We start from the raw sequence: 27,029 nt of genomic DNA, 5'->3' as shown, positions 1-27,029 counted from the left end.
AAAAACTTGAAAAATATTTTATATTATTATTTATTTTCAAGAATTGTAACTTATTAGTATAATAATTTGATGCTTTGAGATGTCATCTAAATATAGTTAACAATTATAAATAAATACACAACTTCAATAAATATTTTGTTTAATCTTTTATAATACGGTAAAAGCTTATTTAGAAAACGTAATATATCAATCAAACTTACAAAAATGTATTATGTCTGCTAAGTACCAGGCACGGAAAATGACAGAGAGTCAAATGATTTACTTTAGAAATCAGATTGTTCAAAATGTTTTACATAATCAAATTTTTGATATCAAAAACAGAGAGGATACTTGCCGTTTTATTAATAAACAACAAAACAAAATAGTATTAAAGAAGATAAATAAGATAAGGAAGATAGATTTTTTTTTAATTTGACTTATATTAAAAATAAAACTATTCATGTTTTGTCGTAAATAAAACTGTGTCAAGGTTGTTTTATAGTGTACTATAAGTATAATTATCAGCAGAAAACTTTAGCGTTCTAATAAACATGTTGTAAGAAAAACAAATGATGTAAAAAAATAAACTGATGAAGTACAAATTGTAAATTACATTAGTTTTAATGGTTCTTTTGAAATTTTGAAGTTTTTATTTTTACTTCTTCCAGTTTAACCTACTTTCAAGTTTTAAAACACCAATTTTAATGTAGATTTACTATAATTTCAAAATCTTGATCATTTTAAACTCGTTAATTTTAAACTCAGATTATTTTTAGCTCGATCTTGTTAAACGTGGTCATATTAAACTTGACCATATTAAGCGCAATCAATTCAAAATAGTTGATATCAAAATTGATAATGCTTAACTTGTAAGTTTCAAACTTAGTCATTTTGAAGTCGATCTTTTTTAACTTGATTGTTTTAGACTAGTCATATAAAGTTCGATCTTTTAAACTTTCTTAATTTAAATTTTATCATATTAAATTTTTTTTTGGTTTAAACATAACAACTTTGATAGCAAAGGTCACAAATTTCTAAAAAATATTACACTTAGTTTTTTAACCGAATTGGTTTTAGGTATTTAAAAACACTAGTTCTAATTTTTTTGTAAAAATATAAACTAGTTAGCATATTATGGTTAAATTAATTTCATTGTCTGTGACATTTTTACGTGTTATAACCAGTGGCGCCGCGTGGTCTTTTTGTAAGGGGGTGCTGCAGATTGACATTGCCAAACTAAAAAATCCCCTAGTTGGAAACATTAAGATTTAAATCATAAAGGTAATTAATATGAAGAAATAGCAAATTTTTCAGAAAAAAAAAATTGAACATATTTTAAATAACAAATAAAATAAAAAATAATATTTATAAAAAAAAAACACATATCTCATACCCATGTATATCATCACTCTTTCTTAAAACTATAGCTACTTTTATTTTCATTTATGTCCATGTAAGTTTCTGTATTTGCACAATTGTAAATATACTAACTTAACTTTATGACTTGTCTAACTAGTAATAAAAACCAAAAAAAAAACATGCAAGTAACTTTAAAAAAACGAGTTTGCTACTGCTAGAGTTTTTCCTGCTCCAGTTGCTCCTGTTCGAGTTTTTCCTGCTCCAGTTTTTCCTGCTCCAGTTGCTCCTGCCCTGCTGACTTTCGCCGATGTTTTTGTTGATTTTATAAAATCTAAAAATATTTTTTATTTAACAGTCTAGTATAAAAAGTAAAATTTAAAACTTACAAACAGATAAAGTAAAATAAAAAATAATAATTTAAGCTGTACATAATCAAGTATTTTTGTTATTATTCTTTATTTATACTTCAAAATAAGTTAAACTATAACAATTATTTTTTAAGAATTTACAGAAACCCCTCCCAAATCTACGCACATTGTGTCCACAGCAAAAGTGCGTAACTTAAGGAGAGGTAGCAAATATACCTACTGTATTGGCTGTTTTCTTATAATGAATTCTAATAAATATAGTTAGGTACTTTCCTACTTTTTTGTCAACAAAAATAGTTTTTATTTAAGTTGTACATATATATGAAAGTTTTTTAATAAAAATTGTATAAAAATTGTTTATGTGTAAACAAAGACTTTTTTTCTACTTTGTTTCTTGCCTACCTAAGATTAAACTAGTCTTGCATGATAATAAAAAAAATTCTTTTATTTATAAATATATTTAATATCGTACTTTGCTGAAAATAATCTTTTTAGCTGTTTCTTTAGATAATTACTCATTGTATTGTAAACATTCATTATTTATAGTCAAATTGTTAATCAATTATTTTTCTTTCAGAACTTTAATTAAAACTATTGTTAACTGTTAAAACTATAGTACACTGAGGCACTGCTAATGTTTATCCAACCGTCAATGAGCATAATTTTATAAATGTAAACAAATGTTCGCGAGAGGTAACTGTACATAAATTTTTTTGATATCTGTCTTGTAATTAAAAAAAAATACTAATATGTACCTGATCGAGTTTCCCCTGCTCGAGTTGCCTCTACTTGAGTATTCCCTCCTCGAGTTTCTTCTGCTCGAGTTCAATTTGTCTTATTGTTCTCGCGTTGTAGTAAATTTTCAACAACGATCATGATTTATTTCACATGGTGCTGAAAGTTCATGCAGCTCTAGAATTCAAATTTTCAACATTTTTTGTATTGAAAACTTGTAAACATTTGGTCGGTCTTTTTATGGGCACTATTTTATGGGTAGAATTGCTGCAATTAAATCTGCCCATAATTTGATGTGATGTCAATAAAGTTATGGGTAGTATTAGGATGTTGCTGTAATTAAGTTGCTGCAGTTAAATGAAAAATAAAACAGTGTCTAGGTCTTATATAATTATTATGGATAGTTTTTGTAGTTAAGATTTTATAAACAAAAAGTATGAAAAACAACTTAAATCAAATAAACTATTTTTTTGATTTGTATGTACAATTATTTAAATTATATTTTGTAAGCTAACAAAAGGAGTGGCTAGACTTATTAAAAGATTATGGATATTTTTTTTTATTTAAGATTTAATAAAGAAAAATAAACAAAAACTTGTTTACACTTAAGCCAACAACTGTTTGATTTATAAGTTTATTTTTTTAATTTATAATTAGTAAACTTATAAAAGTAGTGGCTTGGCCTTATGTGTACTATTTTATGGACACTATTTTATGTGTAGAATTGCTTCAACTAATTCTGCCCATAATTTAATGTGATTTCATTTAAATTATGGTTAGTATTAAGATGTTGCTACAATTAAACAGTGTCTAGGCCTTATATAAATATTACGGATAGTTTTTGTAGTTAAGATTTTGTAAACAAAATAATAAAAAACAACTTAAATACAAATGAATTTATTTTTTAATTTATATGTACATTTATTTAAATTATACTTTATTAAAATTTTAAAAATTTGTTCAAATTATGAAATAGTGTCTATAAAATATTACACATAAGGCCAAGCCACTACTTCTATAAGTTTACTAAGTATAAATTACATATATACAATTATAAATCAAACAATTTGCTTATGTGTGTTCAAGTTTAATTTTTTTTATTTTGTTTATAAAATCTTAAATACAAAAACTATCCAAAATATTTATAATATGCCAAGCCATTACTTTTGTTAGTTTACAAAATATAAATTACAAAAAAAATCTTATAAATCAAACAATTGGTTTAAGTGTATACAAGTTTTTCTTTTTTTATTAACTACAATCTTAACTACAAAAAATATCCATAATATTTACATAAAGCCTAGACACTGTTTTATTTTTCATTTGATTGCAGCAACATCTCAATACTACCCATAGTTTAAACGTGATCACATTAAATTATCGGCAGAATTGATTAAAGCAATTCTATTTATAAAATAGTGCCCATACAATAGTACACATAAGGCCAAGCCACTACTTCTTTAAGTTTACTAAACATAAATTTAATAAAAATTATAAATTAAACATGTGGTTTAAGTGTATACAAGTTTTTGTTTATTTTTCTTTATTAATTCTTAAATAAAAAAATTATCCATAATTTTTTAGTAAGTCTAGCCACTACTTTTGTTAGCTTACAAAATATAATTTAAATAAATGTACATATAAATCAAACAACTAGTTTATTTGATTTAAGTTGTTTTTACTTTTTTGTTTATAAAATCTTAGCTACAAAAACTATCCGTAGTATTTATATAAGGCCTAGACACTGTTTATTTTTCGTTTAATTGCAGCAACGCCTCAATACTACTCATGATTTAAATTAAATCACATCAAATTATGGGCAGAATTAGTTAAAGCAATTCTACACATAAAATAGTTCCCATAAAATAGCACACATAAGGCCAAGACACTACTTCTATAAGTTTACTAAATATAAATTCAAAAACAAACTTATAAATCAAACAGTTGGTTTAAGTGTATACAAGTTTTTGTTTATTTTTCTTTATTAAATCTTGAATAAAAAACTTATCCATAGTCTTTTAATAAGTCGAGCCACTACTTTTGTTAGCTTAAAAAGTATAGTTTAAATAAATGTACATATAAATAAAACAATTAGTTTATTTGATTTTGCATTTTTTTGTTTATAAAATCTTAACTACAAAAACTACCCATAGTATTTATAAAAGACCTAGACACTGTTTTATTTTTTATTTAACTGCAGCAACTTAATTGCAGCAACATCCTAATACTACCCATAATTTTAATGACATCACATCAAATTATGGGCAGATTTAATTGCAGCAATTCTACCCATAAAATAGTGCCCATAAAATAGTACCCATAAAAAGTCCTACCAGTAAACATTTAAGGTGCAGCTGACACAGATTGAGTTTTAGGTCCAATTTTACGATATTTTGAACATCAAGTATAAAAATTAAAAAAAAAAATTTAGCAGGGAAGTTAACCACGTTCATGTACACATTTAGCTGTATTTTTTGTAAAACTTTTTGTAAAAAAAATGTACACAAGCTTCTTAAAAACGTTGACTTCATTTTGAATTATTCATTAGTTATTTTATGTACTTGTAGTAATATATTATAGTTTCTTTTTATCTAAGTAATATTAATAAAATTACAAAGAATAATTAAATTTGTATAACTTTGTTTTGAAAAAAAAAAACTATAAAAGAACAAAGTAAATATATTATACTATTGTTATACAAAAACGTATATGTATAAACATACAATAGAAAAGGACAAATATTTTATACAAGTATACTTACACTGTACGAATATATGATTTTATCTTAATTCCGTGGATGTTAAAAGAGTTCCACTTTTTGTATGTGCTGATTATAAATTTAGTAAACAAAACTATTTTTTTCCTTATACAACTGTTTCGGCGTTCTATACGCATTCTTCAGCAAGTTTTTTTTATTAATTAAATTGCAAATTATATCTATAAGTACAGAAACATGTAAGATTTAATATCACGTAGTTTTAATAAAAAACATGTTTACCAAAATTCTCAACACAGTTTTTAAAGTAATTTGCTTACGGTAAGGCAAACAACTACTCTATAATTCGTTCCTTTTAATGAAAGATTCAGATTTTTTTTTTGCATTTAATTATTTTTCTTTACAAAATTATGTTTATCATATTTAATTTTGAAAATATTCTTATTTATCATACGCATTAATATTTGGTACTATAATTTTACCAACAACTAATTTTTTTTCTTTTAATATATTATCAAACTGATCATTTTATAAATTAAATATGCACACATTTCTTAGTTTTTTAATTTAGTATTGTTTTAAGCTATATATTTTGGTGTACTATGTTATAAAATTCATAGGTTATAGTTTTGTTGATGTGCAATACTAAAAGACTAATTGTTAGATATGTTGTTAAACATAAATAGATTTAATGAAAATTTGATTATGTTGTTTACTTTTTTTAGAATAATGATAGTTATAAATTCAAAGTTTGCATGATTTTTGTAACCCTCTGAAAGTAATACTGTTAAACAAACATTTAAGACATATAATTTCTGTATTCAGTAACAAACAATTATTTGTGATGTTTTATGGAACTTATGTCTAACCACACATTGTTTTATCAAAAATAAATTATTAGGAAAACAGCAGAATTAGGTACTTTGTTTGTTTACAAATACAAACTTTTATAAAACTAAAAAACCACACTTAAAAGCGAGTAAAACATAAATTTTATATACAACTTTTAGTTATGTCAAAAAAATAAATAAAAGCGTAGTTTGTTTAAGTATTTTTGCACGGTTGATGGTATACTTTAAATTCTATATCACAAATTGTAAATATATGTATATACAGTAACCTCTCGCTTATTTACGCACATTGTGTCCATAGAAAAAATGCGTAAAGATACGAGAGATCGTAAAGATACGAGAGGTATCAAATAAACTTACTATAAAAGCTGTTTTATGATATTGCTTCTAGTTAAAAGCAGACTGGGGACTTACTACATTTAACAATTTGTTTACTTTATTTATAAATGGTAAAACTAAAGATAAAACTATACATATACTATAAAAAAAATATATTTAAATTTACATAAAATAATAATACTTGTAGAAAAATTTTAATAACTTTAATAATAAGTAGATTTTATTTTTGTTTATATGTAACTTATTTGATACTTAACATTTACATTCTAATCTACTTAGCAAATTCTATTTATAATTCGGCATTTTTTACAATTTAGAAACGGCGTGGTGTCTATATTAAAGTTTGTTTCTATAGCTTTTTACAAAAACATGCATTTGGTGCTGTAATGGATTTCTTCTTTTGAACATAAATTTATAAAATATAAGAAAATGTTTAACAAAAATTGTTTATGTTACTACAACTTTTTTTAATTTGAGCTTTGCCCACATAAGGATAGACTTATCTTGCATTGTATTAAAGATATATTAATGATATGTAATAGATATACTGATTTGTGCAATATTGATATAAGTTAAAAATTATATTTTTTAATTTTTTAGAATCTAAAGTGCGTAACTAAACGAGAGTGCGTAAAGATGTAAGAGGTTACTGTAAATTCGTATCAAATACTGAAGAACACAACTACGATGATAAAAAAATAAATTTAAACTATTTAATTTTTTTTTTTTAAGCATAATATAAAAACTAGAAAAGCTTAAGCTTTTTTTTAAGTGGTAGTACAAGCTCTAAAAAGCTATACTAGAGCAATTTATGTATATTAGTTAAATTGATCTCCTAAGTCTTTAATTTAATACACGATGCACTAAGTCAGCGAAGTTACATGACAATTAAATTTTCGACAACTCTAATTCTTTAAAAAAAATCTTACAAAATAGCTAAAGTCTTCAAAAAATAAAAGATAGCTAGTAATTATCAATAAGACCTACATACGTATTTTTTATTTTTCAAATATATAATAATTTTTGAGATATGGTCTCTTAAACATTTTTAATTATTTGAATTGTCGGAATTTGAAATTTAACGCACCCGATGTCGGCATATTAAGATCCGCAAGCCAAAAGGGGCATCTAAAGTAGAAACTTCTTACAGTTTTTTCCGTGCAAATAAAATTTTATTAAAAGCTATAATAATTAAATAACTATTGAATTAGTTTCAAGCTATGGTGCTTAACTAAATATAGTTTTGTCTAACGTGACGTTTTGTTTACTAAAATACAGCGACTCGCGCGAAATTTAAATCATAGTTATCCAGTATTTAAATACTAAGCTTGCTGACAACAACATAAGATGATCGTAGTTAAAGTTTGTTTATAAAACAATCTAAAAAAAAGTAATAAAAACAAAAGGATTTTAAACTCTTTGACAGTTATTAAACGATTTTTTTAGTAATAGTATATTTCAATTAAATTATAATGACTAATGTAGTTGGACTCAAAAGAATTTTTTGAATGGCGTAAAACTCAACTACCAAAAAAATATTATTAAAAACTAATATAATGGAACCTCATTTAATAATAAATCCATTTTTTAATTGGAAACACTTTGTTGTTGGGCAAGGTCTAAAACAACAAATAGAGTATTTACAAGTTAATTTAGATTTGGTTTCTAAAACAATCTGTCATCAGCTAGCTTCGTTATTGAGCTGGTGTGACTTTAGAGCAGGGTTTCCCAAACTTTTTTGAAAATGGCCCCCTTTAAAAAAATTAAAAAAATATGGACCCCTTCAACAAGATTACTCAAAAACTACCACAAAAAACACCTAAGACCAACTCGAGAATATCTAGTGAGTGTAAATTTCAAACTATGACCTCATGGCCCCCTGTGGCTCCTTTACTGCTCATATAAACGTAGCAAATATACCTACTGTATTGGCGGTGTTCTTATAATGCATTCTATTAAATATAGTTCGGCACTTTCCTACTTTTTTGTCTACAAAAATAGTTTTTATTCAAGTTGTACATATATTTGAAAAGTTTTATAATAAAAATTGTTTGTGTGTAAACAAAGACTTTTTTTCTACTTTGTTCCTTGCCTACCTAAGATTAAACTAGTCTTGCATGATAATAAAGAAAATTCTTTTATTTATAAATATATTTAATATCGTACTTTGCTGAAAATAATCGTTTTAGCTGTTTCTTTAGATAATTACTCATTGTGTTGTAAACTTTCATTATTTATAGTCAAATTGTTAGTCAATGATTTTTCTTTCAGAACTTTAATTGAAACTATTGTTAACTGTTAAAACTATGGAACACTGAGGCACTGCTAATGTTTATCCAACCGTCAATGAGCATAATATTATAAATGTAAACAAATGTAGAAAGTTAGTTAGCATTTTTAAAAATATAAAAAGTTTTTAACTGAACGCATAAAACAAATTGACAATACTGAAAGTTTTTCAATTTTTTTTTTTGAAAAATCCAAAATGCGTATCAAAGCGAGAGTGGTAACCAAACGAGTGCGTAGATTCGCGAGAGGTGACTGTACATGAAATTTTTTAATGTCTGTCTTGTAATTAAAAACGTTATAATTGTTTACAGTAAAGGTTGCTTTATAAATATCAAGTTAAAAAAATGTGTGTTGTTATTCAACTTTAAAAACCTTACCAAAATGAAATAGATTTAATAACATAAAACAATTAAAAAAAGCATTCATTATAATGTTGACATAGTTTAAGGAAGCTACAGAACAGTTTTCATTCACAACTCTTTTCTTCCAAGTTGCACTGTAAAATAACAAATTACTCTTTTATACTACTCATTAGTTGTAGCTATATAGAAACTTATTTTTGTTTTTAAATAATAGCTGTAACAAAATTTAATGCAAAAATATTAAAAAATTCTCTTTTGGTACCAAATATTTTATTTAGCTTAGTTAAAAATACAAAATATAATTTTAAGCAAAACAGTGGGTGGAGTATTTCATTTGTATATAGCCGTATCAAAAAAATTAGTATGTAATAAAGAAAATAAACAACATTTCCACCCTACTTAAAAACCTTGTTTGTGTATTCTGAAAAGTATATATATTTTGTACATAACTGTATGTTACTGTATTCTCAGTTTATTTTAGCTATAAGTTACAGTTATTTATAATTTTTAGGTATTAAATACAAACCATCTTAATTAATTTTAACTTGTTTTTTACCCGCAATATTAACGATTCTAGTCTTTTGTTATATTTTCATTTTTGATTAACAATATCTTCCATTAATATGATTTAACACACTTTTTTCATATTTCTTATCAACTAGTGACCTTCAGAAAAACTAGAGCGAATCTTTATTTTTCTTTGACAATATCAAGGAAAGCTATAATTTAGGTTTTAGATCACGACACTTTTTTTTCTTAAAATCTAAACTTTTGGAATTCAAACACAATTCACAGCTATGCATATTTTGTTTCGGTTAACTTCCCATAGTAAAATCTTTTCTAAAATTGTCAAAACTACTTTATTTTATAATAGTTATTTATAACATAAAACATAGTTTCACAAAAGTCATGCTGAATGACTTAAAAATAGTCTAAGTTAAAGAAAAAAGAAAGTAGTAAGAGAAAATTAGTTAAAAAAATGCTACTATTTAAGCTTAAACTTTTAAAAAAATATTACAACAACAAAAACTTTTAAAATCTAGAAAACAAACACAATTTTAAGAAAAATAAAAATTTTAAAGTCATAAAAGTTATCTTGAGATTAAGTAAATAGCTCAAAGTTATATGTACTATGTTAATTTTAAACGTAGAAGGAAATATAAAATAGAGTAAAAAACGTTGTCGATTGAACATAAATATACACAACTGACCAGTAATTATACAATAAGAAATACAAGACACCCGAATTCAGTAAAACTAGATATATTTCGAGCAATTCTCATCAGTAGAGTACAAAGCTAACAGGAGATAGAATAAAATTTGTTCCTTAGAGTTGCCACTAAGTGAAATCAAACTAGTTAATAGTACTAGATCAAGTTACTATTAATTAAAATGAGTACCCACAACAGTTAGTTAACAAAACAATTAAATTAAATTTGAAAAGTTGGATAAATAAAAATACTAGGACCTGAAAAAAGTGTATTTACTTTAAAACTCCCATTCATTAATTTAAGTTTAAAAAATAAATTAGACAATTAATAAGAAGCACTTATTATGCAGCAAATCCAAGGACTGTCTTCACGTCAAAACCACTTTTAATACCAAGTGGTAAAGATCCAATATAACTTAAATAAAAGTATAGTAATTTAACAATACAACTTCTTTTGTAAAGCAAACTATATCGGATTGACAACAAGACATCTAAGGAAAAGGATAAAAGAGCATGTCCCGAAGAGTGTAGAGAACTTTGACTTTTCAGAAAAGAAGGATGATACACCGGTCAAAGTTGTAAATACATCTTAACGTTCGTCCATTGCAGAACATTTGGTAAATAACTCAACATGTGCAAACAATTAAACCCGAAATAGATTTAATACAACTAAAAGTTGTTCTATTTTTTTTGACTTAATTAAACTAGAAGTTATTTGTATTTTATTAAGGAAACCTGTTTGATGTAAGCAAAAATATTTTGATTACACTGTTTCTTTATATTCGTAATACTTTATGGGGCGTGTTATTGTGATTATATTAATTTATACTTTAACTGTAGGCTAATTATAACGTAAGTAAACTTAATTTTTTTATATTTCACTAATTGATTTTGTTTTTATTACTTTATAAATACTTGGTTACTATATAAGTTTGTTAAATGTTATCTCTTGTTAGCTGTGTACTCTACTGATGAGAGCTGCTCGAAACATACTTAGTTTTACTGAAAGTGTGTGTATTGTACACCTTATTGTAAAATATACATAAACAAAATATACGATAGAAAAACATATATTACAGGGTTTCTAAATGTCTCTGGCAAATTTTCTCCAGGTTTTCAAAAATTTCTCCAGGTTTTAAAAAGTACACATATTTGGTTCTATTTTTAGTTTAAAGTTAAGTTTAAGGTAAGAAATAGTGTTAATAGTATAACAACATTAAAAAGATAGTGTAAAGCTACTTTAAATGTGTTTTTCAATAAAAAAAAATTTAATGATGACAACAAACTTTTATCTATATGATAGATTTTTTGTGCCACATCGAATTTTTACTACTAAACATGTTAAAATTGTTAAAAATTCCAAGTTTTTTTTTTCTTAAACTCCAGGTTTTTCCAGGTTTTTTTTAGCATAAATTGTCAAATTCCAGGATTTTCTAGGTTTTTATGTTTTTTGGCAACCCTGATATTAGTTAAAAACTTAAGACTTATAATATACATTAAAAAATATGTTTTGTTTTCTGGTGAAAGTTTCTGTTTTGGGGGATTTTGCTTTAACAGTAATTTTAAAATTTTAGCCGCTTCTAACATGTCTGCATTAGGCTCAATGTAGGTAAATAAAAACCGAATTTTCCTAGGTAGGCACTGTCGCTTGGGTACGCTCTTTTGCGTTGTGTTCAAAATGCGTTCCTAGTTGGCAGGTTATTGTACTTTGAAAACTAAACTTAAATCTTCTTATTTAAAGAAAAACGCAACAGTGTACTTGTCACTTCTGTAGGCCTATCTACAAAGGCAAATTATTAGAATGCAAAAAATAATAAAAAATAAAAAAGCAGAAAGAAAATGGTTTTAAAACCATTGAAAGTTGTTTAGTCTAAAAATAAAATTATCAAAGTACAATAAACGTTTTAAAAAGTCTGTGTTCAATAAATTATATTTGTAGTAAAATAAATATATATATAATTTATAGAAATAAACCAACTGAGTTAATTTTCACTTTATGCACTTTTATAATTTATTTCAAATAGTTAAGTTTAAAATGAACAGTGCATATATTTCATATAGCCTAATGATACTTATACACAGCTGTTTAGATTTCTAAATGAATAACATTAGTGCACAAATTACAGAAAAATGAACAATATAACTTAATCATGAAACTTTGTACAAAACGCAATTAGTGCAAAATTCAACTTTGTTCGACAAATACAACTGCATTTACAAAACATTTACATTTACAAATATGTAACTATATCATTAGATATTAATTGCACTTTAAGAGAAGCTTTTTAAAGGTCGGCAAGATGATATGAATTTGCTTCTCTTATTTAAGCAATCCTCTTGTTTCAACGCAACATAACAGCAGTTGATTATTTTAAGCACAGCCTACACACCGGATTATTACCATCGGCTATAGGCTATGCTCTTTTTACAGGGTTGCCAAAGATTTTTTTGCAAATTTCTTTCAGGTTTTCTCAATTTCTTTCATTCTCAATATTTTTTGGTCAATTTTTAGTCTAAATTAAACTTAAGGTAATAAAACTATTTAAAATACAAGATTGAAAATATATTTTAAAGCTACTATAAACGTGTTTTTTAATGAATATACTTCAATTATAATAAAAAAAGATTTTTTGTATCTAATCGAATTTTTGTTACTTTATATGTAAAAGTAGTTTAAAATTCAAGGTTTTTCTGGGTTTTTCTAATGATTTTTTTTGAAACTCCAGATTTTTTCAAAATTTCTTAAATTTCAGGTTCTTTCGGTTTTTTTTTTGGCAGCGAAAAAGTCCTACCAGTACCAGTTTGCATAACTCTTCACCCATAGACGATCCCTGCGCTGCATCAAAAAGATAGACTAAAAGAAGGTATGCGTTTGTTTTTATAACCTTTCAATTATAAAGCTATAAAAATTAAACAATACAGCTAGACCATCGTCACTGTACAACCCAACTATTTCTAACCCAAAAGTATTTTTTAACCCGTCTAACAAGAAAAGTCCTACCAGTCCGCATAACTCTGTATCCATAAATGATCCCTGCGCTACATCATAATGACAGCTGGTGTTATTTGCTCTCCTTTTGCGCCACAGATTTCGTTAATCATAGAGTACTGATTTACATGCATTTTTTATTAGAATTAAGTCTTCATTAGGTACGCTAGCTAGTATAATTACCAGCTCAGGTAAAACCTGTGTGTTTAAAATCTAAACTTATGCAGTGAACTGATACAGACAAAGTCTTAAAAAAGTCTTAAAGTTTACTGGTTTGGAAAAACAAACGTACAGTTTTTTTAAGTTTGTCGACTAGACTTTTATCTTTAAAGCAGTGAAGAATTGTTTATATAAACATAAATCATTTAAAACTCGCTAGTAATTATACTAGCATACCTTATGAAGATTGAAGTCTAATAAAAATCGCCTTAAATCAGTATTCTATGAACAAGGAAATATGTTGCGAAAAAGGAGAGCAAATAACACCAGCTGTCATTATGATGTAGCGCAGGGATCGTTTATGGATACAGAGTTATGCGGACTGGTAGGACTTTTCTTGTTAGACGGGTTAAAATATACTTTTGGGTTAGAAACAGTTGGGTTGTACAGTGACGATGGTCTAGCAGTATTGTTTAATTTTTATAACTTTATAATTGAAAGGTTATAAAAACAAACGCATACCTTCTTTTAGTCTATGGGGTTACTAGTCACCGTTGAATCACCAATGGTGACAACTGACTACCTAGATGTGAAGCAAAGCTTGTATGATCTTTCCTATATGCCTTATAAAAAGCAAAACGCAAAAATTATGTATTTTAACAAAACTCTAGTCATCCAAAAAACATTTATTTTAATATAGCAAATGTATTAAATCAACGTTTAAAGAAAATATCAAGTAAAGAAGATAATTTCTTAAAGACCAAAAATTGATAACGAATTAATATTTAAACAATGTGGATACAATAATAAACTTAAAATTGAAAAACCTGAGCAAAAAACTTTAACGAACAATAACAAAAAAAGAAAACAAAATATAATTTGGTATAATCCCCCATTAAGCAGTTCAGTTAAAACAAACATCGGCAGAGAATTTTTAAGTTTAGTATAAAAACATTTTAACAAAAACTACCTAATGTCAAAAATTTTCAACAGGCATAATGTGCGAATTAGTTAATCATGTACGGCGAATTTGGAGAGATTAATAAAAGCTCATAGCAAAAAAATTTTAAGAAATATATTCGTAATTTCGATGGTGGCTGCAAATATGATTTGAAAGGAGGCAATTGCCGTTCGGAGAATATCATTTACAAGGCAACAGTTAACTCTGACCTTATAAAAGTTTTTACATCGGCTTATGCTCAACTCAGTTTAGATTCAGATATGCTAACCATAAAAATCTTTTAGAGATAGTGTACATGGTATTGAAACTTAGCTTTTAAATTATTTTTATGGCCCTTTATCGCAAGAACATAGATTTTAGAATAACTTGGAGGTGATAAAAAGAGCACATATCGTAATAACCCTGTGTGTAGGCAGTGCTTAAAATAATCAACTGCCGTTATGTATGCGTTGAAAAAAGAGGGTTGCTTAAACAACAGAAGCGAATTCATACCGTCTTGCCTACATATAAAAAAGCTTCTCAATAGTTTAAAAACATCTAAATTTCTAAATTTTATTTCACATATTTGTAGTTTTTTTATTATATTTCTAGTATATTTCGAACAAAGTTGAATTTTCGCAATAGTTGCATTCTGTTCAAAGTTTCATAATTAAGTCAAAATGTTTTTTCACGTAATTTGTAGACTAATGTTATTCATTTTGAAATCTAAACAGCTCCAGACTATATCATTTAGCTTTATGAAGCAAGTTTAATGTTTTTTCTTTTTGACAATTTGCAATAAACTATATACATATAAAATTTAAAAATTTTACTTTAATGAAAAAACTAAGTTTAGTTTCTAAAAACATCTCTTAACCAGCCTGAGTCAGCATGAGTTTTTCAACAAGGTTCCAAAAATTTAAACTAAGAAGTTTTGACCTTAATTTTTCAAAAACTTTAAAATAGTCTAAGAGTGTGTGGCAAACCTGTTTTTATATGTTCCTTTTTAATAATTTTTTTTTTCAGAATCATTTGAAGTAAAATACTTTATTTTATTTTGGCTGTAAACCCTATAATAAATCAGAGCTAAAACTTACATGGTAAAATTTAATTTTTATGAATAACTTAAAACAAATGAAAACTCAAAGTCGATATTTAATGAAAAAGAATATCCTAAATATCTTTAAAATATAATTTGGTTTAACCACTTTTATGTATTTATTTTAGAAATGAGGGTTATAAGGTATTTATTTAGAAGTAAACTAACACTAGTCTTCAAATACTATATTTTAAAAGTTTAACAACCATTTTTTAATTATTTGAACAAACTTAACCAAATATATTAAAAAAAAGATTGCTTAAAAATCATACATTATATTGCTAGATGTGTCTGTATAACAGTTAATATAACTAATTATTTAACTTACTACTTTAGAAGCTTGTTCTGAGTCTTTCACTTCTTGCTCAATACCAAGAACTTTTAAAATTTCACTATTCTTAACATAATCAGCTGCTTCTACTTGTTTAAAATAAAAAATCTGTTCTCCACCTGCATAAGTTATTTTTTCAAATGTTAATCAAGTTAAATCTGTATTAGACAAACTTTTGAAAATTTGAATTTGTTGTATGAAACATTCTTAAATAAAGGTTGTTATTAATACATTTTACTTGGATTTTATGCATTTTATTATATTTGAAATAGTATAACTATATAAAAACCTTATTTTTCTTTCTATATTAGAATAAATCTTAAAAGTTCGTTTTTGTTCAAAATTTAACTTATTTCTTGTTATATTGCTAATAGTACATAAAAATTCAGAGTATGGCAACAAATTTATGTAAAAAATATATATAATAAATTTAGATACTATTATAAAAAAATTAAAAATATTATAAAAAAATTAACTACTGTAATTTGAATATTTCACAGATAAACCTGTATAAATAAATGTAAACAGGCTCACCTTTTTTAACTATAAGCATTCCACCCAATTGCCTTGTATCACCCTGTATATTTCCACTTATTCCATTTATTTTTGCTTCATTTACCATACTTCTTGTGCTGCTTGCAATAGCAGCTCCCAATGAACCAAAAAATGAAAATCTTGTAAAGCCAAGTTCAACATAAGATTTTTTTGATTCGTCCAAATACAAATCTTTATATTAGTTTATTTAATTTTCTAAACTTAAAATTTATATTTCCTACTTTACATATTTAAAAAAAATAACCAAATAGCTTTTCACTTGTAAAATTAATTATTTTCTTTCAATTGTCATACAAACTAAGAGTCAACAAAAACTATTTATAAGTTATACTTCTTAAAAAAATTATATATGTAGACTTATATATGTGGACTACTTGAGCATGGTTGTCTATTTGTTTAAGTCAGTTAGTAAAACACATGTTTGAAACATCTTCAGTTTTTTAAAGTTTTAAAATCCCCAAAAATAGTATAAACTTTTACAATTATAAACTATGCTTTTAATTTCATAATACTTACAAGTATTAAGTTTTTGTGAATTTTTTATATAACAATGTTTCTAAGGGCTTTATTTATAATTTAATAAAATGTGCTGTTTACCTATAATATTTTCATTAAAAATATTTCTCTGCCTAACAAAAACCTCTTTGTGCAATAAACATTAACAACAACTTGTATAAACTAGAAACTGATTTAATTGTTTTTATTGTAAGTTTAAAAACTGATCATAAACCAAGTTATTACACAAATAATGGACGTTTTAATATTTCACAAAGTTTTATGTAATTAAGGGCATAGGGGGTTAATACTTTTTTCACAATTTGATCATATTTTATAGAGTTTTAACTAAGCTATAAGATGCATTTTACAGATTCCAAAAATTCTAAATAATTTTTGAGATATAGCAGGTCAAAGTTGGAGCTTTCAATAGGTTTCTTATGGCAGACGCAAACTAAAACGGCAAATAAAGACTACTTCACTAAAAATCTCTCTCAAACTTTCAGGAAATGTTCCTTGGAAAATTTAGAAAATTCGTTCGGAAAGAATCTTAAAAAACTTAATTATGAAAATTTTATAAAAAAAAAACAATAAAACAGTTTTAGTAGTTGTTGTAGCCATGCTCTGCTTATAATGATTACAAAAAAGTTTTCTATCATAATTTTTTGACTACTGCATGAAATAAATCAATTTCAAAAATTATTTATAGTAGCCTACAATTAGAATGTTGTAAATTAAAAATATTTGTGAGTTGTTATTAAACAATTGCAATATATGGTATAGGAAACTTTTCATCCAAACTTAAATCTTAAAGATTATCAGAAATACTAGATTTAATCTTATTTATCTTAGTAAAACAGTTAAAACAAACTAAAGTATATGTAACTTAAAATTGAAAATATTTTATTAGGTTCACTAAAACATTCATTATGTAGCAGATGTATATTTTCTTGTTTTTTAAATAACCGCCAGGGGGCGTAAGACAATTGTTTATCAAATCACATAATAAAACTTTAACAATGTTTGTCATTATGCTCATTAGCCACACTTAGCCATAAGACCGTGTGGAAGGCAAATCAGCTTTAAGACACTAATTGAATTTAAGAACTTCTTTTATGATTTTCATTACATAAGAACTTTATGTTTATTTGTATTATTGTATTATGCTCAGTTTAGCCATTGTTGTGCATGAAGCACAACATATACTAAGACTATTAATTATTAAGAAGACCTATTTTTGTAATAAAGATTGTGACATTCAAACATTTTAAGAACATTTTTATTTGTAGAGTTTTGTGTATAGTTGTTGTGTTTATTTTCACAGTTTTAACTACTGATATATTTAGCTGCTTTATCACTTCTACTTTCTATTAATACAACTTTTTCAATAAACTCACTTAATTGAAGAAAATATACATATTAAGTTTATTACATATTTATTAGTTACTAAGTTAAACCTAATGAGTAAGGTAAATTCAGTAAAAGCCTTAAGAGCTAAACGCTTAAAGCTTAAAAATGGGGACTTCCCTCAATTAAAGGTAGTTGCTACTCTAGGCCCTTTAGGAATAAAATTACAGTTTAGTTAATTTAAAAATCTCTACAGTACAAAAAACATTTATATTACATTGAAAAAAAACCTCCAGTAAAATATTTTCCTTGTTGAAATTCTTCTAAACCAAATTTTTCTGGTGCAATTCCAACCAGTTTAGTGTTATTTTGAGCTAAAACACTATTTATACTGTTCAGCTCATTTGAGATCCATCTACAAAGAGGACAACCAAATCTTCTCAAAAAGTAAAATACAACATCATTTTCTGCCCACAAAGATTCAAAAGAGACCATCTAAATAAAAGTTTTATTCTAAGTTCTTAAAAATCCTAAGTAACTGTCAAGTACATAGGAGAGTTCAAACATTTTTACAAAAACTAATGTTATTAGCTTTTATATTTATTTCAGCCATAATCAACAAAGCTAAGATGTTTCTCGCCATCAATAATAAACAATGAACTTCACCACACTATCAACAACAACAGCACCTGAGAGGAAAAACAACTAGTTTCATCTTTATTAGGACCAATGATAGTTGATTGGTTTAGTTTTTGCCACTATTTTTAGTATAAGTCTTATTTCAAAAGCTTAACTGTTTTAAACTTTGTTTTAATCATTTGTTCAATTGTTTCTGGGTTACAGTAATGGGTACATTTTATATTGACCTTCTGAGATGTTCACTTGTACTTCACTAATTAAAAAAAAACAGAAGTTACAAAAGTAAGCTATACATTTTTTCTATATGTCTGAATTTCGTGTTTTAACAATTGGAACTTTTATTAAAACATTTATTACTGTAAAGATCAATAAAACAATCAAAAATAATACGAAAACAAAGCAACAGGGTTGCCAAATACTTTTTTAACTTTGTTCATGTTTTCTAAATTTCTTCCAGGTACTTAAAACATCTTCCAGGTTATTCAGAACTTATTCCTTGGTACATAGTTTTTTGACAATTTTTAGTTATAAGTAAGTCTCAAGTTAAAAAAGGTGTTTTTGGTAGATATTTTATTGATACTATACAGGGTTGTTACAGGTTTTTTTTAATTCCATGTTTTCTTAACTTTTTACAGGTTTTTAAAAAAATAAATTTTTTGGTCCATTTTTAGAACAAAATTAAATCTTAAGTACAAAGCTCTCTTAAAAATTAAAAAAAATATTGAAAAGATGCTTAAAGCCTTAAAATGTGTTTTTTAAAAACAAATTTACAGATACAAAAAAAGTTTTCTATTTGATAGATTTTTTTGCATCTACAAGAAATTTCATTACTTTGCATAAAATTAATTATAAATTCTAGGTGTTTCCAGATTTTTTAGTGATTTTTGTTGGAAATTCTAGGGTTTTTTTTTCTTAAGTTCCATGTTTTCTTTGCCTAAGTTGTCAAACTCCAGGTTTTTCTAGGATTCCAGGTTTTTTGGGCAACTCTGAAGCAACACAATAAGTTGACGTTATTTCAAAATATAAAAAATTATTATCAAATAATTTAAACTTGTTGTAATAAAATAAGATTATGCAATACGATATACAAGACAAACAAATTCAGTAAAGTTAAATATATTTCGAGCAGTTCTTATCATAGAGTACAAACCTAACAAGAGATAAGACTTTACAAACTTATATAGTAACCAAGTAATCATAAAATGGTCAAAAAAGTTATAAAAGACAAAAGCAATTAGCAACAATTAAAATCATTTAAGTTAAAATACATCATTATTAACTATGCATTAATATAATGACAATAACACACCTTATAAAATATTAGGAAAATAAAGAAACAGAATAATCAAAATACTTTTGTTTACTTCAAACAGGTTTCCTTAATATGGTACAAATAGCTTCTAGTTTATCAAATCAAAAACATTATTACAAGTTTTAATAGTTTTAAATCTATTCAGACTTTAACTGTTTGCACATGTTGAGGCATTTACCAAATGTTCTGTAATGGACAAATGTTTAGATGTATTTAAAACTTTGACCTGTGTATCATCCTTCTTTTCTGAAAATCAAAAATTCTCTACTCTCTTCGGACATGCTCTTTATCCTTTTCCTTAGATGTCTTGTTGTCAATCCAATATAGATTGCTTTACAACAGTATGGTAGTTTACCAATTCAACTTCTATTGTAAAGCAAGCTATATTGAATTGACAACAAGACATCTAAGGAAAAGGATAAAAGAGCATGTCCCGAAGAGAGTAGATAATTTTTGATTTTCAGAAAAAAAGGATGATACACAGGTCAAAGTTTTAAATACATCTAAATGTTCGTCCATTACAGAACATTTGGTAAATGACTCAACATGTGCAAATAGTTAAAGTCTGAATAGATTTAAAACTATTAAAACTTGTAATAATGTTTTCGATTAGATTAAACTAGAAGCTATAGTATTTTTTTAAGGAAACCTGTTTGACGTAAGCAAAAATATTTTGATTATACTGTTTTTTTATTTTCGTAATACTTTATAGGGCGTATTATTGTCATTATATGAAGGGCATAGGGAGATGTTCAACATTTTTTACTAAAAATAACATTGTCGCTTATATAAAAGCTTTAAGTACAAACTAGAAGCAAGTTTTTATAGAATTAAAAAACTGTATTTAACTTTTGATATATTATAATTTTTGTAAAAAGTTCTAATACAAATGCAAATTTTTTGGTGTCAATTTTCTCAGAAATTTTAAAAATTACTAAAATCTAAATTCTCCTTCATTCTTTGAGCTAGAGACCTCAAACTTTCAGGAAACGTTCCTTTTATAGTTTAAGAAACTTTGAATTTTAAAGGTTTTAAATATAAAAAATATAACTTTTACTTAAAAAAACTTAGAAAAAACCTAGCTTTTGAATAAACTAGAATCACTGAATTTTTTATCTAAAGCTTTTAAAAAGTTTTTAAACTGAGCAGAGTTATTAGCTTATTTTTAAGTGATTGAACATAAACATAGCTCCTTCTAGCTAATACAAATATGGCATACAAAAAAATCAATTTGAGGTACTCAGGCAAGAATATTCCAGTAAGCAACAGACATGAATACAAGTTTAATTGATAGAGCAAGTACAAAAATTCTGTAGAAGGGTCGGGCTAAAAATATTTTTTGTACCAAAAAATAAAGCCAATGCATTGAAAACTTTAAGGAAACAAACGGATTTAATTCTAGATTTACTCCCCAAACTATCAAACTAGCTGAAGGAATCTGAAAGCAACATGTTTAATGTAGCCAAAAACTTAAAATACAGAAAAGTTAACAATGAGTTTTAGAAGAAAATAGAGGTATACATAAAAAATATAACAATATCAAAAGACATTCTTGTTAAAGCTGACAAAACCACAAACTTCTACCAAATTCTAAAACATGATTACAACATAACGCTAATAAATAAAATAAAAGAGGAATACAAAAAATGCAATAATAGCATAATTGACAAAATAAATACAAAGGCTTTTGAAATTGCTAAAAAACTTAAGCTAGATGATAGAATAAGCATCCTCCCATTGAAACAATGTTACGTCACCTTGAAAGACCATAAGAATGACTTCAACCGCAAAATGCAAACAAGACTGATAAACTCAACAGGCTCAGAAATTAGAATTATTGCTAAGAGAACAATTGACAATGTAAACAAAAAAATAAATGCAAAAAAGTATTTAATCATTGGATAAGCTCTAACAAGGTCTTAACCTGGTTCAGAAATTTAAAAAAAAGGAAAATATAAACTGCTTAAATTTGAATTTATCAACTTTTATCCTAGCATCAGTAAATTTTTTGATAAAGAAAATTTAAAAAAATTGGGTGTATTTTAAACGCGGGTTGCGGGTGGATTTTGATAGTATACCCATGAACACATGTAGACATCAAGCAAAATATTTACTTAAAAACTGGAATAAACAAAAGCAAAGTGCTCTATATAATTTGTAATGTTTGTTGTACTTATTTTTATGTTTTTGTACCAAAAATTTCTCTTTGATATTTCAAAATTTAATTTATGTTAAATTTTTAATACTTATAGTTTTTACCATGAATTTTGTTTATGTTATCTACTAATCTATTTTACTTGGGAACGGGTCTAAATTGCACAAAGACAAAAATGCACAAGGTTATTAAATTGCGCAAGGCAACTAAATTGCACGAGAACAGAATTGCACAAGTGTACAAAAATGCACTTAGACAATTTTGCACAATTACATTTTGGCACGTGAGTAAAAAAATAAAGTAAAATGAAAATAAAAATTAAACCAAAAAAAAAAAAAAAAAAAATTTAAAAAAAAAAGTTACTGACCGAGGGTAAGGGTTAGGGGAAATAGTGATAGTAAAAATAAAAAATTGCTAATAAAAATTATAGTTTAAAAAATATAAAAAATAAAATAAATTAATTAAAAAAAAAAGCTACCGACCGAGGGTAAGGGTTAGGGGTAACAGTGATAGTAAAAATAAAAAATAGCTAAAAAACTATAATTAAAAAAAAATATTAAAAAAAAATTAATTAGAAAATAAAGAAGCTTCTGACCAAGGGTAAAGGTTAGGGGTAACAGTAATAGTAAAAAAAATAAACAAATAAAAAAAAAAAAAAATTTAAATTAAAAAAAAAAACTAATAAAAAAAAAAACTTACCAACCGAGGGTTAGGGTTAAAGGTGATAGTAATTAAAAAAAATAATAATAAATAAATAAAAAATTAATAAAAAACATTAAAAAAAAATATTTAACCTGTGCAAAATTGTCTCCGTGCAAATATGTCTGCTTGTGCAAAATTGCCTTTGTGCAAAAGTATCTTCGTGCAATTTTGTGAACTTGTGCAATTTTGTCTCCTTGTGCAATTTGGGCACTCGCGCAATTTAGACAACTACCCATTTTACTTATATTAATTGCCAGAAGCAAACTAATTAACTTTACTTAAAACAATCAACATGCCTAATTAGATTTCCAGTTTTCAATATAAATACAGCTATTTGTAGTAGTTTTGCATGTTTGTTTTGACTGATGAGCACTACCACTGCAAAACTGTAGTTTTAGAATAAATGTAGAATCACTGAATCTTTTAGGAACAGGTCTAAATTGCACAAAGACAAAATTGCACAAGGTTACTAAATTGCACAAGGGGATAAAATTGCACAAAGACAATTTTGCGCCATGGATCAATTTTGCACAAGCTGGAAGAATTTTGCACGAGAGTAAAAAAAACAAAAAAAAAGAAGATAAATTAATAAATAAATAAAAGTTACTGACCAAGGATTAGGGGTAACAGTGATAGTAAAAATAGAAATAAAAATAGCTAATAAAAATTATTATAAAAAAAAATTAAAAAATTTATTTAAAAAAAGTAATTAAAAAAAGCTACCAAACAAGGGTAAGGATTAGGGGTAACAGTGGTAGTAAAAAAATAAAACATAAAAAAATATTTATAAAAGAAATATTAACAAAAAAATTGTTTTTTTTTTAAATTGCAAAATTGTCTGCTCGTGCAAAAGTGAGCCTTGGTGCAATTTTATCTCCTTTTACAGTTACCTCAATCTTTTATTTAGATAAAAAAACAAAAAAAGTAGGCAATTTTTTATAACTGTTCAAAATATAGATTTAATCGTTTGCTAACAAAAGATCCTAGTGAAACAAGTTCACTGGAATTTAAATAAAAACAAATTATACAGTAATCTTCCTCTATTGTACCTACATATGTTTCTGTGTGTTAACAAATCAACACACTTCAACTGGGTTTTTAATGGAAAGAAATACATATGTTTTTTTATATGATTTTTTTTTCCAAAATTAAAAAAATTCATGCATTCAATCTTTTTAAAATTTAATTATAGACTTTCTGTGAAAATTTGAAGAAGATTAGAAAAAATGAAGGAAAATATAGATATTTAATGAAATAGTCTTTTTTTGCGTTTTTGGTTTGTGCCTTCTATTAGGAACCTATTGAGGTCACCAACTTTGATTGCTTATATTTCAAAAATTACTTTGAATTTTTTCAAGCAGTTAAAAATTTCTGATAGCTCAGATAAAACTATAAAAAATAAGATCAACTTGTAAAAATCAAGATGGACCCTCCTTCTATGCCCTTAAAGTAAAGTTAATGATAAATATAAGTAAACATCAATGATTTTATTTCTTACTAATTGCTTTTGTCTTTTATTACTCTTTTGATTACTTTATGATTACTTGGTTACTATACAAGTTTGTAAAATTTTATCTCTTGTTAGCTTTGTACTCTACTGATGAGAAATGTTCGAAATACATTTAGTTTTATTGAATTTGTGTGTCTTGTATGTCTTATTGTATAATTACTGGTCAGTTAAGTTCCAAAATTTGAAAAATCAAAGAAGATACTAATTTAAGGGCATAGGATGGGGGGTAAAACACTTTATTTTTAAATTGATCTTATTTTATAGTTTTTACTAAGCTACAAGATGCTTTTTACAGATTTAAAAAATTCAAAATAGTTTTTGAGATATAGGCCATCAAAGTCGGAGGCAATAACAGGTTCCTTATGGGAGGCGCAAACTAAAACAGCGAATATAGACTATTTTACTAAAAATATATCTTCTCCTATGTTTTTTGAGATAGCTACCTCAAAATTTCAGGAAGAGTTCCTTGATATATTTAGAAAATTTTGTTAGAACAAAACTTTAAAAAGTTGAAAAGTAAAAGTTTTATATAAAAAATAAACAAAAAAAACATTTTTTTTTTGTTATAAATTTTTTTTTTTTTTAATTTGTCCTGACAGAATTTTCTAAATACTGCAAGGAACATTTCCTGAAAATTTGAGGTAGTTATCTCAAAAAACCTAGGAGAAAATAGATTGTTAGTGATTTCTACTTATTTGCCTTAGTTTGCGCCTCCCATTAGGAACCTGTTGTTGCCTCCGACTTTGACCAGCTATATCTCAAAAATTATTTTGAATTTTTGAAATCTGTAAAAAGTATCTTGTAGCTTAGTAAAAACTACATAAAATAAAATCAAATTTCAAAAAAAAGTTTTTCCCCCTATGCCCTTAAATAGAATATGTTTATTTAAAAAGATCCAACTAAATGAATCAGAAATGTTTTGAATCAACTCCATGGAACTGTGTCTAACACAGAAGCATATAAAAGCAAATAAATTGTTGTTATAACTATAAACATATTTTTTATAAAACAATCAAACCTCATTTGTTGCTACAGAAGAAATCATCAGTTTCTTTATTTTGTTTACATAAGAAGTCATACTTATGCTTTTATTTTTGCTGCAATTAAAAGACAAAAACTAAGATGTTTGTATTCAATATCTATTATGAGACTTTTATATACATTTTTTAATATAACAATTTTCTTATTTAAAATTTTATTTTACTTTCTAACTTGATCTATTAATTTTATGATAAGCATTATTTAAAGTAAACATTATTTAAAAATTCAATTGATAGTTTTGAAAAATCTACAAAATTTTATTGCACAGCAACCTCATTAAACTAATAGAACTAAAACACATTTATGCAACTAAGTTTAAAATGGTGAAAAATATATTATAGAAAAATCACAAAAAAAAAATTGGCTGTGCTCTGGACTGACTAAAGTTTTACATTCAGTATATAAATCATTTCTTAGTGTAAAAATTATATAGTTAAAAAACAACATATAATTCATTCCTAATTAAACAATTTTTTGTTTCAATAGTTTAATTGAGTATTTAAAATTGTGCATTTTTATTTTGTCTACCATATAATTTTTACAGCTTAATAAAACCTAAGTATTTTTAATTATATAAATACAGTATATTCATGCATGCATGCACAAAACTTCTGAAAAGTAACAAACACCTATATAAATATAAATAGAACAACAGTAATTTTATAATGATATACTAATTAAAATTCGGTTTTACACACGAATCGGGGCACACGCTTTTTAGCATTATTTGCAGGAACTTTTTTTCTATTTTATAAGATATGCAATATACATTTACTAACAGGTCCAAATTTCTGTGATTTCAAAAAGTAAAGACGTCCTAAGGTACGCACTTTTAGAGGTACGCACCCGCGTAAGGTACGCACTATTATAAAAAAATCATAATTGGTTTAAGATACTTATTAAAAACTTAACATTTAAAAACTTTTTGCAGGTATTATCAGAGACGAAGACAAGCTCTTTAAAGCAAAGATAGAAAACTGTAACTACTAGTGACATTTCAACTACGTTTGACATTTTTACTATATCAAAACTTTAACGACAAACAAATAAATATTACTTTCATTAAACATGTATTTTATTAAAAGCAAATAAAATCAAAAAATTAAAATAATAAGTTTAAATTAGTTTAAGATAAGATTTTTTTTTTATTTATCAGTAGACAAAAATGCAAATACTTAAAGAAATGAAACTCTAAAATTTATCAAACTTAAATAAAAATAATAACTTTAAAGTTTAAACTACAGACCATGTTTTAAATAAATAAATAACTTGAATTTAATTTTCAAATTTGACAGAAAAAAGCGGTACAAGTTTAACTAAACAACTATAATACAACAACTGATTTAATATATAAACATAAGTTTATTTAACATATGTATTTTAAAAATTAACACAAAATGTGTTAAGTTGTTGTTTTTTCTTTTTTACATAGTTAAGGTTTTACAATTTTAACCACTGAATCGTAAAACAAGTGAAATTAAACAATAATATATAGCATAAATTGTTTAGAATTATTTAACATATGTTTTAAACCAGAAAACAGTAAA

The 27,029-nt window shown here is 25.5% G+C and overlaps 1 protein-coding gene across 1 annotated transcript; it reads right to left on the bottom strand.

Annotated features, from left to right (window-relative positions):
- Nucleotides 1–8,237: 8,237 nt before the first annotated feature.
- On the bottom strand, nucleotides 8,238–25,534 carry LOC145829610 (prostamide/prostaglandin F synthase-like). Its single transcript, XM_082937454.1, has 5 exons — nucleotides 25,460–25,534; nucleotides 18,414–18,618; nucleotides 16,261–16,452; nucleotides 15,724–15,845; nucleotides 8,238–9,132 (listed from the first exon to the last, which is right to left on the bottom strand). The coding sequence occupies exons 1-5, from the start codon at nucleotides 25,517–25,519 to the stop codon at nucleotides 9,103–9,105; spliced, it is 609 nt and encodes a 202-aa protein (XP_082793580.1). The 5' UTR covers nucleotides 25,520–25,534; the 3' UTR covers nucleotides 8,238–9,102.
- Nucleotides 25,535–27,029: the final 1,495 nt, after the last annotated feature.

Source organism: Thalia democratica, chromosome 2, assembly GCF_965202585.1.
Source record: "Thalia democratica chromosome 2, ktThaDemo2.hap1.1, whole genome shotgun sequence".
NCBI classification, from domain to species: Eukaryota; Metazoa; Chordata; class Thaliacea; order Salpida; family Salpidae; genus Thalia; species Thalia democratica.
This window is presented reverse-complemented; position numbering and strand designations above follow the sequence as displayed.